At 32.9% G+C, this 16798-nt stretch overlaps 1 protein-coding gene across 2 annotated transcripts in view; it reads right to left on the bottom strand.

Annotated features, from left to right (window-relative positions):
* Positions 1-10782, bottom strand: part of LOC106679674 (kinesin-like protein KIF2A) — an 85054-nt gene extending 74272 nt beyond the window's left edge. The window contains exon 1 of one of the 2 annotated variants that reach the window (XM_014418960.2): positions 10556-10782. In XM_014418960.2, the coding sequence (XP_014274446.1) occupies positions 10556-10613 (58 nt within the window). In that variant the 5' untranslated portion in view covers positions 10614-10782. The remainder of the gene's footprint in view (positions 1-10555) is intronic. The other variant, XM_014418961.2, reaches the window with a different exon arrangement.
* Between the last annotated feature and the right edge of the window lie 6016 nt (positions 10783-16798).

Raw genomic sequence — 16798 nt, 5'->3', positions numbered from 1 at the left:
TAAGATATATAAAATTATAAAAATATATAAACATGTGCTAAAAAAAAATTAAACAGTAATTCTTTTTCACGTAGTAGATCAAAAATTAAAGACTACCCCAAAGAAAATTCTGATTTTTTTACTCTGATCTAAGTAAGGACCACTCTTGCACAAGGGTTTGTAATGTAAGTAGTCCTTGTATACATTTTCCAGTGTTGTTTGTGTAAAGTAAACTCAACGCAAGAGGCAAAGGTTTATGTAGTGAGGTTGTTACGTTTTATTGGTAACAAACACCTTTAAACATAAAGTAGGGAAATTCATGATCTTTAGTTTAACATGTTAAGCGTGTTAAATGGAAAAACTTGTGTTAAATGGAGAAATAATTCCTTCTTTTACATTGTCAAAACGATATAACATATAACATGGCTGAGTCTGTTACTAGGTCTGTTAAACGCAACAGACCAGGTGAGCTCGTCACCATTTTGCTTGATATGTTAGGTTACTTGCTTGTTATTTGTGTTTTGACTGTGTTGGTATTGTTTTTGATGTTTTAAAACTAATAAAGCAATGGATGACAATAATAATGTGTAATGAAAGTTCACAATTGGTCCATCTTGATTCTCTTCCTCACAAGTTAGAAGATCAACAAGACATACAGCAACCAAACTTTCACTTTTCACTCAATTTAGGCATGTTGTTATAAATTATTTTAATCAAAACTTAAAGCAAACAATAACATGAAGTTTTGGAAGGAAAGATTATAAGATGCTGCTCAGAAAATCCGCAAGGAGCTCTTATATATTTAAAATTTAACCTGACTTTAAATAGGGCTGCTCACAATCCTAAACTTATAACATTCAACATTTAACACATCATGAATAGCCCTAGTTTATGCACTCTTGAGGTCATACAAGACCACGATGAGTCAATGCTTTGAATATAAGAATGTTTGGTTTGAACGCAAGTTTTTTACCTGCCCCTTTTCGTTTCATTTCACTCGTTTCACTGTAGGGTCTAGTAATGTAGCTGTAAAATAATCCGTATATGTATACACACACACAACTGGTGAGGTCGTCCAGGATTCACATATCCCATCTTTTAAATACAAGTACCCAGAAAACAGAATTCAACAGCTTCTGACATCAGAAACTTGGTTGCTAGTATTCAGAAATAACAGTTAGCTCAACAGAGAATCAAATTGTAATCAGGGACTAAGGTTCGCTATAGTACACCAATTTTTTACTGAGGAGGAATGGAATCTCTGACAAGACAAGAGTTGTCCCTAACTTTCGAGATGGACTTAAAAGAATCTATAGAAGACCATCTGGACTATTGAGAGCAACTCTGGTCACGTCAGAGATTTCATTCCTCCTCAGTCAAAAATCGGTGTACTCCAGTGAATCTTGGTCTCCAGTAAGAACGGAGCATTCGCAAGTCTTCTAAAGCAAAGGTCTGATCCTCTCGGTGTTGATTGTGTCACTGATATCTCCTTTATCCTAGCAATCAAGTTTCTGATGTGAGAAACAAATAAAGTTTCATGATTACTCGCATTTTAATAAAAAGGTTGCCAATGATTGTATTGAATAACTAATCGAAAACACAAATAAAAAGCAACTAAATTAGTCAATAGCAAGTCTTTGATCATGATTCATTACCATATGCATCTCTAAATTTGTATTAGATTCCATAAACTTCTATCGTTTGAAATCTTTTTATAATTATAAATTGACTTTTCTTTATCAACAAATGTGATGGGAACAAATATATATACACTTCAAACTATCGGGTTATGGTCAATGTCACTAAGCACAACTGAATTAAAATTGTATTCATATTTTTTATGAAAATATTTGATAAAAGTATCGGTGTATAAAACATCCAGTCAAACATCGACAGGAATTCAAACAATAAAAAGGACGTTTTATTGACAATAGTTTAATATTGCACAAAATAGAAAATTTTGGAGTTAAAGCATGAATTTGCACATTTTGATTTTTTTTCAGCACAAAAATCCATTTTTGTTCATTTTTTAACCATGAGATCATTTAATTTACAAATTTGCCAAGTGATTCATGAAAAAATCAAATAAATGATAATGTCACGAAGCTAACAATAAATATTCAGCTTTATGATTCATGATACGAACTCAATTATCCTTATCTCGGGCACTAGTTTAACTTTGGCCAAGTATTTGCCGCGACATGAAGGAAAGACAAATAGAAATATGTCCTATTAGAAAATCATAAGTAAAGGCCGGATTTCCATGTCGTTGCATATTTTATTCCGTTACGTAACACGGAATAATACAGTGAAATTCAGTATTGCACAAAATTGCACAATTTTAATTTTTGTTACATACTTCGAAATTTTTGGCCTAAATTTGGTCATTTTGATTTAAATAGCATTAAATTTAATGCTTAGACCAAATTACCCAAATAGTAGACAGGAAGAAACGTAAGTTTATATTTACTTATTTCAAATCTGACACTTTGAACCCATCATCAAATTTTCAAATTAACTAAAATGTGACTTACTGTGGCATCCTGAGTAAGGTTGCATTCTTAACTATGTACAAACTTCAGTATAAAATCTAACATTAGTTGTGATCCAAAAATAATAAATTTTCGAGATCCAATTATTTGGAATGGAATAATTAATTACTAAAAAAAATTTTCAGAACAGTAAAAAAAGGACGAAGAACCGAAAATCCTCAAAACTCCGGAACGAATTGGGATTTCCAGATTTTTTAAATTTTGAATACCTCTGAACAGCATATATATATATATATATATATATATATATATATATATATATTTATATGTTCTTGATATGTTCAGCATAAAAGTTGAATCAAAATCCGCCATCGTTTTCGGTAAAAAAAAAGTATCTATATTACTATCTTACTAAATTGTTTAACATTTTTCTAAATTCATTTGAACAAAATGCAATTAATTTAAACATTTGTACATTTGCTTCAATCTACAACAAAAATCAAATGTTTTGGCGGAAGAACTATGTCGATACCAAACTCGAGATATAAAATAAAGAAGTTACAATGTACAATTTTTTCTTTTCTTTTTTTTTTTTTTTTGGTAAATTCGCCAAATCCAAATTGCCGAGGGCACATCGTTTGCGGTCCTCTCCCCCTCGTAATAATATTTAAAACAACATACTTCAAGTTTTCATACATGATATTAGGGTTGTGATTAATTTTTATCAAATATTCCACTTCACAACCTGGAGCTAGACCGTAGAGTCAACAGCCATAGTGAGACTTTAAACATAAAATAATGTGAAATAAATAATATCTTATAGTCAAAGAAATAAAAGATCATTTTGTTGATACGTGATCAAAGGGTGTGCCTCGTCACGGTTTTGCACATTCAGAGGCCCAATGCCAATGTGCCATTTCCACATCAGAATAAATGGTTCAACTAAGTCGTATATTTCATAAGGAGGATGAAATAAATAAATACAAATTCCACAAACTCAAAATCCACAAAAAGTCCTTTTAATTTGACATTTTACTTCCATAGGCAATATTTATGTTAGTAAATGCATTTCACTAATACAGATTCATGCAGTAATCTGTAACTTTGGGTTAAAACAACCTTGGTTTTCAAAGTTCCAAAATAAACAACTGACCGATTTTGCCTATCAATATCACAAAAATCATCATCAATAGCCTTTTTGGCTTCAAGTGAAATAAAATACTGACATAAATTTTATCAATAAGCATTAAAATGAATGGAAGGTCCCAACAATTATGTGGAACACTAAAAAGTATTTATCATATTTCAACAGTCAGAAGCTTATATAATAGAATTTTATACCAAGGCAATCATAAGGTTCAACATTTCCATTCAAATTTTTGCTATTATGGTTGTAATTTATTGGACACACTTAACAGTAGCAGGAATCTAAATATTTCCTGATAATCAAGGCTAGGATTTTTTGTGCAATTGCATATTCTGTTTGCGTGCATTTTTAAAACTGCTGATTGAATCAGATTACTCAAGAATAATTAGCCAAATTTTATTTTGCCTATTTGATGAGAAATACGTGTAACTGCATATTTAATGATTTCAATGAAGCAAAAACAAAATCTGATGCGTCATACTTCCCAACACTAATTATCTAAATGAGCCTTTCAGTTGACATCAAATCCAAATTTCGACAGTTTTCAGAAGAGTACTTTAATTTTTTCGTTGCAAAATTATAACATTTTTCTTTTGTAACAGTATGACAAAAATATAACTTGGATGTACGACGACTTCAAGCCAGCCCTGGTGAAGGTTAGATACTCTGGCACTAATAAATAAGTTTTTTTAACTTATTGGTGTTATTCTCTGACCGCACCCCCAACCATCTTCTCATATACTATCCACGGTTAACTATCTTCTCATCATTAAAAACATAACAGTTTACTAAAATGTACATTTTTCTCTTAACCATTAATTCAATGTTAAATTGTTAAATAGTAGAATCAATATTGAAAATACTGAGAATGATTTTACGGAGTTATTACGGTTAACTATCTTCTCATCATTAAAAACATAACAGTTTACTAAAATGTACATTTTTCTCTTAACCATTAATTCAATGTTAAATTGTTAAATAGTAGAATCAATATTGAAAATACTGAGAATGATTTTACGGAGTTAGTCATATTTTTAACTGTAAGTCTCTTATGTAGGTTAAGTAAATTTAAAAAAAAAACTACTTAATAATTATGTTGGCATATAAACATCCATTAGACTGGCGAAACGGATTAACACACTGCATATGTTCCCGCTAGAGTAACAAACATTTTTAGTGTTAAAACACACTTTTTATACTCATTTGATTTTTGTAATTTTACATTACACCTAATACGACCTTATATGTTAAATATAGAAGTCTATATTAATGGCCTTATTTCCGAAAATGCGTTTTCAACATGAAAAAAATATTTTTCCACTAAAGTGAAATAAAAAATCCTTCCATAGTTTATATTTATCCATTTTTAATTACCAAACAAAATGTGAAATGGTTAAATATTTTAAACAAACAAAATTAAATGTACTTCAGAGAAAGCCATTGTGAAAATTCGGCATTTAAGCCCGATCAAACTATTTCAATGAGGATAAAACCAATTTTTTATTAAAGATTTACCGAGTCCCATCAGAATCATTAGAGCTGTTCTTGATGAATTCGAAAATATGTGCTAAATCCGGTAGGTCGATTTTAGTGGAAAAACTCCTTTAAATAAGTAATTTCAGATTCCTACCACTTTTTGTTTTTGAGCTAAGTTGTTCACACAAACGCCATTTTGCGAAACTTGGTTATATGCAAAAAGTGTATTTCCGTCGAAAACTAGAATTAAAAATTTTTAACGGTTCATTTTTCAACTTTCCCTTACTATATATTCCATACATAAGCTAGTAATAATAAAAATAAAAATGCAAAGATAAAGATTAAATTCCAGATCACAATAATAGATTAATTTTCAATGACTAAAGCAATTACAAATCACTAAGAACACTACCTTCAATAATTGACTTCTTGGAATATGGAACTTTTTCATTTCTCGGCTTATCATTTCTCTTTAAAACAACCCGATCAGATATCTTCCAGTTTTTTCCCCTCACTTTCTTTACAAGCTGTAATATTTAATATAATGAAAAATACCAAAAGTAAATGCGTCGTTTTCTTTAAAGTTGATAAAATCTTGGATTGATAAATTGGATCGATGATATTACATATTTTCAGTTGTATATTTCACTCACTACGAGTAGAGAGAAAAAAAAAGAAAAAAAAAAAAGATTAATTTTGTTTTATAAAACAAAGTATAATAACTAATAATCATTTTAGTAATTTTAATGTTCCAGAAGATACAATATATTTTATCACAGTTTATTCAGAATTATCTATATTTATAAAGGTTAAACATTCTGAACAAAGCATATTAGAAAATTATGATTACAAAAAAATTAATTTATATATCTTTAAAATATAATGGAAAAAAATTAATAAAAGCATAACACTAATAACAAATATAATAAATAAATACTAAATATTTTTTTTATTTATCCATTAAACAAATATCATAAAATGAAATTTTGAGAAAAAGTAAGTAAAACATCAGATTTATAAAAACAGTTGTTAAATCTTCATTCTTTTTTGTGGCTAAATTAGTTTCTCGAACTTTAAGTTATTATCTCGAACTTAATCATTTTTAATATCACTTTACTTGTCAGTTAAACAAAAGTTAACAGTTAACAACATAGCATAAGAAATATATTTGAAATTATGGATAGGAGGAACATTCCTTATGCAAAGGAGTTAAAATATTATGAGTAATATCCCAACTGAAAAATCACCAAGTCTTCTTAATTTGCTTATGACTATTTTTTGATGCCATCAATACCAGTTGCAAAATAACTTATTCAAATCTCTGTTCAACAAGAGTATGTCCAGTAACTACAACATACATAATATAACATACAAAACATTTTCTAAAATTTCTGCTTTTTAGAAGATATCTATGAAAAAAGATAAATTGATTGTGAACAGAATCACATTAACCCCCTCCCACCCTAAAAAAGTTTAGTAGCACAAGGAATAATCAAATCCATTTTATCCTCCTATGGGAGACTGTGATGGCCAAGGACGTTGGGTTCAGAGTTCCAGAGTGCTAGATTCAGAATCCTGTGGGATTGATTCCCATCTGAAGCAGTTAATATTTACCTCATAAGCAGTTAATATATACTTTTCAACTACTGTCATGGTTACCTTATGAAAGGACACTTTATGAACATGAGTGGTAGACTATATGAAGATAATGAATGATACATTAAACATTATACACAAAACTAGATATAGTAAATTAGGTAAATAACATAATGATGAAAAATTCATTGCCAAAGACGATCTGCAATATAAAGTTCAGTATGCCTTCTAAATTTTGTATATGTACTTTCTCAGGTCATTTACTCATTTTGAACATACAATTTTTAATAACATAATATTCTAAGTGCTTTCAATCCGTCATAAAACAAAAAATATCATTTTTATGATATTTTAACATCTTAGGCAGTGTTTTGTTTTGAGATGTGCCTAATCTCAGCATTTAAACCCCAACTAGAATTTTGTAAGATGGGAAATCTGGTCAAAGATCAGACTGTTGTCCTTGATGTATAGGCTGACGATTTTTAAGAGCTCCTTAATCCCCTAAAATGAACTCCCAGGAAGATATTGTCAAACCCGCCTGCAGGACAATTTAGAATCCTACTAAAGAAGGGATAGCTGAAATAATAAAATCCCTCCACAGGCCAACAAATATCAGGCATTGATCAGCTACAAGAATAGTAAACTGTTGTAGCTGATAGAGTTGAGGTTTCACCTTAGTAACCTCATGTCTGCAATGACACCAGTTGGATTCTGGCCTTCACGGCTTGACTTATATTTTGTGGTGGTCCCACAGAATGAAAACTTGACCCTCCCCCTCTTCCTAAAATAGGTTGGTTACTTCTAGTATAAAATTCCCTTTCCATCTCTATAGAGGCACAACACTCCTTATTGTCACTTGTAAAGTATTACCAGGTTACTCGAATAATATATGAACCAAGAAGAGCAGTTGGTGATTGCATGCACTCCAAAAACTATTAAGTTTTTTAAATCTTTCCCACTAGGCCAATCTCATAAAATACCAGACAATCTCCAGGCTTTTGGCAATATTCGACAGTAAAACATGATGGGTTCTGATCCAAGAACATGAAAAAAATATTAAGGTGTGGAATAGAAAGGTTCTTTGAATAATATATGGACCAAAAAGAGAATCAGGAATAAATGATAATAAAGGAAAAATTGAGACTTAATATATGGTCAATCAATGGTGTGATGTTCATCAAGATGACAAGAATCCGATGGCATGGCAATATGGAAAACATGCCAGGGATCACCGGCCTAGAAGGCTGTTTATCAATTGCCAGAAGCTAGACGAACGCAATGAACACCACATCTGATAGATCTACCCTGGCTGGGATTGAGTAGATGGAGAAGACATGCGGCTGACAGGAATGAGGACAGTCTGGAGTGCTGGAGGGACTGCAGAGCCTTTGTTTTATTATTTTTCTTTTTTTTAATGAAAAATACTACTTGACCATATCAACTGTGAGAAAAGTTTACACCGGCTATCTCCACCTCAAAAATGTGCTTGTTTTCCCAAGTGCACTCATATTTGCCAGTATTCTCACAAGTAGAATAAGAAACTGGTTAATAGGAACGTGTTCTCATATTCTGAGTACAAAAGTTAAGTCATGAATTCAGTTACATACAGTGTTTATTTACAAATAAATATACCATAATCCAATAGAAAAAGGAATGAAAAAAAATTTTCAGACATAAGGGCAACTAGACACCGGATTTTTGTGCAGTAAAAACTGAAAAAAAAACATGCAGTAAAGAATCCAAAATGTACAAAATCTTGCAGTAAAAACTCACAATGTGTATAAAACACCCAAATCGTGCAATAATCAACTTTGTTGTTATATTTATAATATTAATACACAAAATGTTTACCTAACCCTGTTTGAATTAAATTTAACTTTTTAAATACTCGTATCTACATTTATGCAAATATAAATAAAAACTGAAATTTTGTCCATAACTGAAAAGCTATGAGGAAGCTAATTATATAAAATGATTTTATATTTCTACTACAAGGCTAAAATTCAAATTATCAACTTCTTAAAACCTACCTCAACTTTAAGTTTTATAATATGAAAAAGAATGCCAGCGTAGAAAGAAGTATCAAAAAATATTCTTTCAACAAAATTCCCTTTTTAATTTCCCCAGAAATTTCACAGAGTAAATTGTTTCGTTTAGCACTTCAATGCATTTCTTGACCTCAAATTCATCAATTTTAAACCATAAATTAAATAGGGAAAAATTAAAGAATTAAAAATTAAAAAAAAAAGAAATTAAAATGAATAAATATTCGCATAAATACTAAATATGTGTATACTATGCTAAATTTAGTTAAGTATTAAATTGTATGCAACAAAAATCAAAATTTAGCCCAAAAAGAGTAAAATGTGCAATTAAAAAAGTAAAATAAATTCCAAAATAATACAAAAAAGTAATGAAAATAAATTGAAAAAATAAAGACAAGAAAACAGAGTAAAACTGAGGTTGAGATAAACTAAAATGATACTTACATAATAGGTGCATTCAAAATCAATTGGCAATTACATTTTTAAAAACATGGTTCAACCAAAACAGTTTAACGTCCGGGTGCGGTCAAGAAAAACTCAAATAGTAGAAATATACTATTTGAGTTTTTCTTGACCGCACCCGGACCATATTCCTTTCATCCTTACACACGGTCAATCAATAATCTTCCAGTAAAACAGTTTAACCATAACATATATAATAATAATACCATAATACAGTAAGTAAAATCAGAATAAAAGATTAAATAAAATGTTCGATAACTGAGTTGTTAATTCATGAGATAATGGATAATACATTGATGTTCACTTATCAGAAGCAGATCTGGACCTTGTGTGGCTTTAGGGGATACAATTTTTAGGGGGTCCCTTCGTGAGGGAGGTATTCAACAAGATTCTCCCCAGAGGATTTTTGAAAACAAAAAGCTAAAATAACAGAATCTTATTTATAAAACATACACATTATCAATCGGAAATTACTCATTGAGAGTTTGTTGCCTAGGCTACAAACTGTTTATTAGTACAATATAAGATCAATTCCAGAATAAAAGTTAATACCAATGCTTAACGAAATCAATGATAACTTGGGACAGAAGATAAGGAACTAAATGATAACAGCAAAACTATATGAATTCATTTATAAAAATTGACAAAAAACTTGGTATTTGAATGGACAAAAGGGTAGAAAAAACAACTAAATACCATATCGCTGTCCATTAATGTTGAAAAAAAGAACTCACCTATTTTTTTCTAATTTAGATGATTCATGGTTTCAGTTAAAATTAATTTAACATATCAAACAGAATAAATCATGCCTTTGCTAATGAAAAAATATAACTAATAAAGTTTAGTTGTTATTAAATCAACCTGAATAACTCAAATTTAAGGAGAAAATTCTATGTATAACACCTGCATAAATTTTTTAAGGGAGAATTGAGTTAGTTTCTAGAACTTGGAAACCTGTCGCTGTTAATTATATTCTGATTCAACATATAATTAAAAAACTTGATGCTCCTACACACATTATATTGTACAACTGCTAATTATTAAAATAGGCTAAATCATGACAATCAATTCATTAATATAAAAAATGACATACTCAATAATTATTTGATAGCTATGGAAGTCTTATGTTTCCTTATAATAAAAAAGAGGCCAAATTTTACGTTTATAATATATACAAACATTAAATAATCTAAAAATTGGCAAGATCATAAGGTAGTGTCAGATTCTGAGAGATAACTGAAGAAATTAAAAATCAGAGGAAAAAGGTTTAATAGCCAACCTATGCCCTACAAAACAATAAATGAATAAACATCCTAAAATAAATAAATGACGAAGAATACATCTTCTTCACAACTTACCGTCGGTCCGTCGAATCTGAATACTCATCCCAGATTTAATAAGGCTGACATCTCCCATTGTCGTGTCACTATTTAAAACTTCGACACTCAGAATGCATAAACTAATTTAAATGAAAAAATCATTCGAATTAACACGAAATTTTGCCCGAAAGATACATCGACCTAAGACACACTCTGTCTAGCCTAGCATGTTAAGACGAGCTAACGGCCAACTGAGGTAACATAAAACTATGGTGTACTATCGATTCATAACTTTCAGTCCCTCGTGCTATTAGAAACGATAGAATGATAATTTATCGATACTAAAAAAATTTCAATACTTTTGAACGTTATTGTTTTATTCGAGAAGAACAGATTTTATTTTTTAATTAATAAAATAATTGTTATTGAATGTTGAAATGAGTTATTGATATTAAACAAAACCAACACCAGTTTTTAACACAAAATATTGAATTTCCACATACTTAAGTAGACGATTAAATAAAGCGATATTTTAAATAAAACTCAGGTACATTCCTTGTTGTATTAATTAAACTGGAACAACAAAGTAAACAAACAGTCTATATAAATCACAGGTTATATAAAGTAACTGCACTTCTATTAATTGACCCTATTTGGATAATATATCTTCTACTTGAGGCATCGACTTTTGATTTAGAGTAGTCGTTTGATGGAGAAAACTGTCTCAAAGAAGTCCTCCTGGTGCGTTTTCCGATGTGGTACGTCGCACAGTAACTATAGTGAGTGATTATCGAACAACATATTCATTCATTCTACGGAACAAGCTTCCTTCTCAGATACCAGTGCAGCAGTTTCTATGCGTGGTGCTTTCATGTTCTAAGTTTAATTTCTTACCCCAGATGTTCAATCTATGAATTAGTATGATCATTAAAAAACCTGTTAATATTAGACTCAAAAATAGCAACATACTTCTTGTAACACCACATACGAATATGCAAATACTAAAATAAAACCCCCTCCTCCCTCGAGGTTCCTGATCCTCGGAAAAATAAATCCTTCCAAATGCTATAAATAGCAATGTAGGAACATTTTATTGGATAATCTTAACTAATTGGAGTTTAGCAGCTGGCTCCAATCGGAAAGGCACTAGAGGTGGAAAGACCCATCAGAAAATCTAGGTTAAACACAAGGATGAGAGATTACAAAGTGTATTGCAATCTGCGCTATAAAACCGGAATTCTGAATAGACGTCAGACAAACCCCAGATTGGATTTACTCTTTAAAAAAAAGATTTTAATACTAGCAATGTGCTAATATTTTTCCATCTATAATATATTAACTCCACATCCTTCCTCACACATTTCTATGGTTCTTCTGTTACATTCTCCATCACTTTTAGCACTTCAACGCTATGAAACCTTGCTTAAGCCGAATATGCCTTCTTTCGTAACTATATCGTCCAAACGAATGGATCTATACAGAAGAGACTGTAAGATAGGTGAGCAAGGTTCATTCACCCGGACTTACTGTTCTACCCATTTTTTGTTCAAGCTTTCATTCTGGTGTATTATTTTTAAATTTGAAATATAAATACATGTCAGATTTTATCCTATGTAAAATTTATATATGTTTGTAAAATTAATTAAACATTTTAATCAATATTATTTTTTATCAAATTTATATCTTATCATTTTCTATCTAATTTAATTAAAATTTGAACATGAACTTTTACTTCAAAATTCAATTAAAAAATTCATTAGATAAATTATGATAAGTTAATTAAAAAGACCTGACCAATTCTTATAAGGGTTATTCTAAAATACAAATTCAGTTTCTGGCCAAGGATTTCAAATGTTACGACTCTGCTAAGCTAGCTGTTGGCCACCGCTCTAGCTACCGTTACGAACCGATATGACGCGACGTGGCTAGCCGACGTAAACCACTACAGTAATCATGCAAACGTCATGTAATGTTATATGTACTATTTCTTGTAAATACTTTCATTGTACAAATGTAATAACCATTTCGTATGTTGTAATATTCTTAAATTTATTATTTGAATCAATAAAGATTACAATAGAATCTTCAGATTCATTAAAAGCTAACGTCTTATATGTAGCAAGTCTCGATGGCATTTTTAAGCCCAGAAGTGCCATTAAGCACAAAGCAATCAACCAAAGTGTGAAAATCTTCAGGATTCACCTCCTTCGAAGGCAGTGAGTGATAATATACATCTGTGGATCAGTACATTCTAGTGCATTTTTTTGGATTAGCTCGTCATTTTTACATCTGAAACTGCGAGTCAACCTTGTTGCAGTTGCTGCATTAAATATTGTAATTATTTTATTTTATTAGAAAAACAGTTAGGAATATTATTCTGTGACTTTTTCCTAATCAGATTTGTCAGCAGGATAATGTTTAAGTATCATCTGAGATATTGACACCGTTAGGAGAAAATTACTTGTGTAATTTTTTAAAAAATAATTTTCTTATTTATTGTTATTCCAAATCGCTCAAATATATTATCCAGTATGCGCGTGAAAGAGGATCTCAAATGGAGAGAACCCCGTAACGGTGTGTACGGAATGATTATTTTTAATTTTAATATTTGATTGATTTGGGGCAGGAACAAATACATTTTTTGGGCCACATGATTTCCAGGGAAGGAGTTAAACCCGACGTGGATAAAGTCGCAGCTATCCGGAAGATGACAGTGCATAGAGATGTGAAGGGAGTTTGGAGGTTGTTGGGAACTTTAAACTATTACCGTAGATTTGTGCAAGAAATGGCTGAGTACCTCGTCCCACTCAATAATCTAAATAATAATAATAAAGGGAGGCAGGAAGGTGATCATCACTCCGATGGTGGAAGACAATATCAGGCGGTGCATGGAGAAGCTGCAGCAGGAGCCGGTGCTTGCTTTCCCAGACTTTACCCGGTAATTCACTATCACTGCGAATGCGAGTGAGTACATGCTATGAGCGGTGTTGTCTCAGGAGGGTGAAGGAGGAGATCGCCAGTAGGCGCCTGACAGAGACGGAGATATAGTGCGCTAGAACGAGAGCTCTTGAGAAAAGTGTGGGCTGTTGACCACTTCAGGTCCTATGTGTTCGGAAGAAAGTTTAAAGTACACACTGACCTTGCAATGGGTGGGAAAATTGAAGGAGTCTTCGGCAAGGATTACGCGTTGGAAGCAGTTATTGGGACAGTACAACATGGAAATCACATATAAACCAGGCCAAGCAATGTGGTAGCTGATTGGTTATCTCGAGATATAACTGTGAGCGCCTTGGAAGAAGACAACGGGGAACCGTCCGGATTGAGACAGTTTCAACGAGAATAGACGCCGAAAGAGGAAGATGGACTGAACGTGGCGGAGAAAGACGATAGGGAGATCTTCGTCTAACGAGAGCTCGGAGGAAGGAAGACGAGTAGATATTGAGGAACTGGAGGACATAATAAACGACAAGAGGCGGCAGATTGTATGGAAGACAACGACCACTGGATTGCCCTAAGTTAAGTGCAGCAAGTATTGGGGGAGTAATATCACGACGATTTTGTCACAACCAGGCAAAGTAAAAGATTTCGTGAAAGAACGACCAGATCTGTAGAACGTTGAACAATGCTTTGAAGCCTGAAAAAAAGTGTCACCTGTACGTTGGGAACGAAACCATTTGGGAGAAAATCAAGCCGCTATGGCGTGATGAACACATAGGTATAGACAGAACCTTCGCCCGATGCAAGCTGATGGTGGAAATCCTTCGGGAGGACGAACGCCAGAGAGAGGTGACTGTAGCATGTCATCAGGCCAAAACAAATCACCGTGGAATTTCGGAGACCCTGCAAGCATTAAAGAGAAGGTACTTTTGGTGGTGGATTAAGAAGACTATCATAGAAGTTGTAGAAAACTGCGAAGTTTGTCTACGCACCAAGTATAACAGACATCCACCAAAAGGGAGACAAGAGGAGACACCTACCGCAGATGCACCGCTCAACGATCAACAGGTCGACACTTTCACATGGAGAGGATTTAAATGTATCGCCATAATTGATCTCTTCAGTAAGGCGACAATGGCGCACCATGTGCAGGACAAGTCGTCGGAAGCAGTGTTGGCAGCTCTCCGATTATGGTTCCAATTCTACTTAGTTCCAGAGCGTATCATCAGATTCAGGCAGAGAATTCGACAATGCCACGATTCGCACAGAAATGAAGAACCTGGACGTAACATGGCATCTCAACACACCAGGTCAGCACCAGGAAGCACAGAGCGGCTTCATGGCACGTTGAGTGGCCATCTTCGCTTATATCAGATCGGCAAGGGGTTGGAACCGGATGTAGCAATGCCTAGGGCTATAGCAGCATATAATCATGTTATATCATATCATATATCATGATGCCTCTGCATCAACCAGCTGTTATCATACTCAGACCGTAAATCCCACCAGTGTATGAACAATCCTCGTAAACTTATCTGCACATTGTAATAACATATTAAAAAAATTTGAAAACTATTTACAATAAACTATAACCAGTAAATAATAGGTGTACAGTACTCGTAAACAACATCATATACAAAAGAAAAATACATATATCAATAAAACTGTAAAAACAAATTTGCCTAAAGTTAATGCTATATACATAGATTATACTTAAAAAGAAAAGAAAAGAACTCCTCGTACAATAGCATGAAAAATACTATATTTACAATTTGTTTTGAAATTTATATATACAAAATTAATACACAAACTAGGAACAAAAATTAAATAAATAAAATAACTACATTTCGTGTAATCTAATCTAGCTGTGGCGATATGAGGACACTATATTGTGATTGCTGGAAGTTTTAACTGTTCAATGATGACAGTCCTCTTTCTAGGTTCTTTGACGCTTTCTGTTGTTACAATATTATGTTCTCTAATGACGATCACTCTGAATGGGCCCTCATACCTCTGCAGCTCTTTCCTTCTATTAGTCCCCACTTTCTTATATACCACCGTCCCAATATTTATTTTACCCATAAGGTCTAGGAGATTCAATTAGATATATAATTGGAACCATGTCCAAAGGGCTCTTAAAATCGCCTCCGCTAATCTGTCCTGTGCCATGGCCACCTTACTGAATACATCGATGACGTCTTAGCCTTTCCTGGTGAAAGAATCCATCTGTAAGTCGCTGAGCGATATAAATCTTGAACTGCACAGGGAGGGTACCGATTATAATCGTCCTGAGGGATACCTCGCATTTCTCAAGAATTTTCTAGATTGTGCGTTTCATGTCCCACCAGAAATATCTGCACCGCAATGCTTGTAAAGTCTCGTTCAGCCTACAATGATCAGTTTTTCCTTGGTGATACGCCAAGGTTACATCCTTCTGATATTCCGGGTCTCTTAGAGTAACTAACATCCACGTGCATCAAATAAACGATTGATCTACAACGATCTTTTTTCATATCGTCGCGTTTCCAACTTATAAATGGTGGATCTCACCGGTGTTGGATGCTTCTTTCTTCTGCAGACATCTCCTTCCTAATTTGGTTCTTTGACGACCGATTGCTGTTCTTTTATCGGAGTCCACTCTCTCAAGAACTGTCTTCCAACTTCAGATGTTTCCCCGTGGTCATCTTCTGCTGCGTTTATCTCATATAACATCTCTCGCGAAAGCCAATCTGCTACGTTTTCTTTGCCCAGGTTTGTAGGTGATGTTCATGTTGTACTGACTCAACAGTTACATTCACCTTGTAATTCTCGCCGACGATTCTTTTACCTTTCCCACCCATCGCAGGGGCCTGTGGTCCGTCTAGACCCTAAATCGTCTACGGAACAAGAAGGATAGGAAATGCTCTATTGACCATACTATTCCCAGTAGGTCTCCTTCCAAGGCATTGTAACGTGCTTCTGCCTCTATGAGTCATCGACTAGTGTACTCCAAGGGACGTTCTCCCACCTCACCTTCGTTGACATTACCGCTCCCAGCATGCAATTACTAGTGTCTGATGTCAACGTGAATTGCTTTTGGAAGTCGGGAAGTCTGGTTCCTTCTGCAGCTGGTTTACACATTTTTGAATACTGCTCTCAATGGTCAGCAAGGAACTGTCGCAACTGTCTTAGCATACTATAGAATCAAGGAACTATTGAATCAATAAAATAAAACAATAAGAAGAAATTAATTACAAAATGAAAACAATTAATTTTATTTTTATTTGATTGTGCAACAAGTGAGTCATGGTTCAAAAATAATAAACAACAGAGAAAAGGTGGAAGAAATAAAAAGTTAAACAACTG

Source organism: Halyomorpha halys, unplaced genomic scaffold (assembly GCF_000696795.3).
Source record: "Halyomorpha halys isolate HHAL.00 unplaced genomic scaffold, Hhal_1.1 Scaffold214.1, whole genome shotgun sequence".
In the NCBI taxonomy this organism is placed as follows: domain Eukaryota; kingdom Metazoa; phylum Arthropoda; class Insecta; order Hemiptera; family Pentatomidae; genus Halyomorpha; species Halyomorpha halys.
This window is presented reverse-complemented; position numbering and strand designations above follow the sequence as displayed.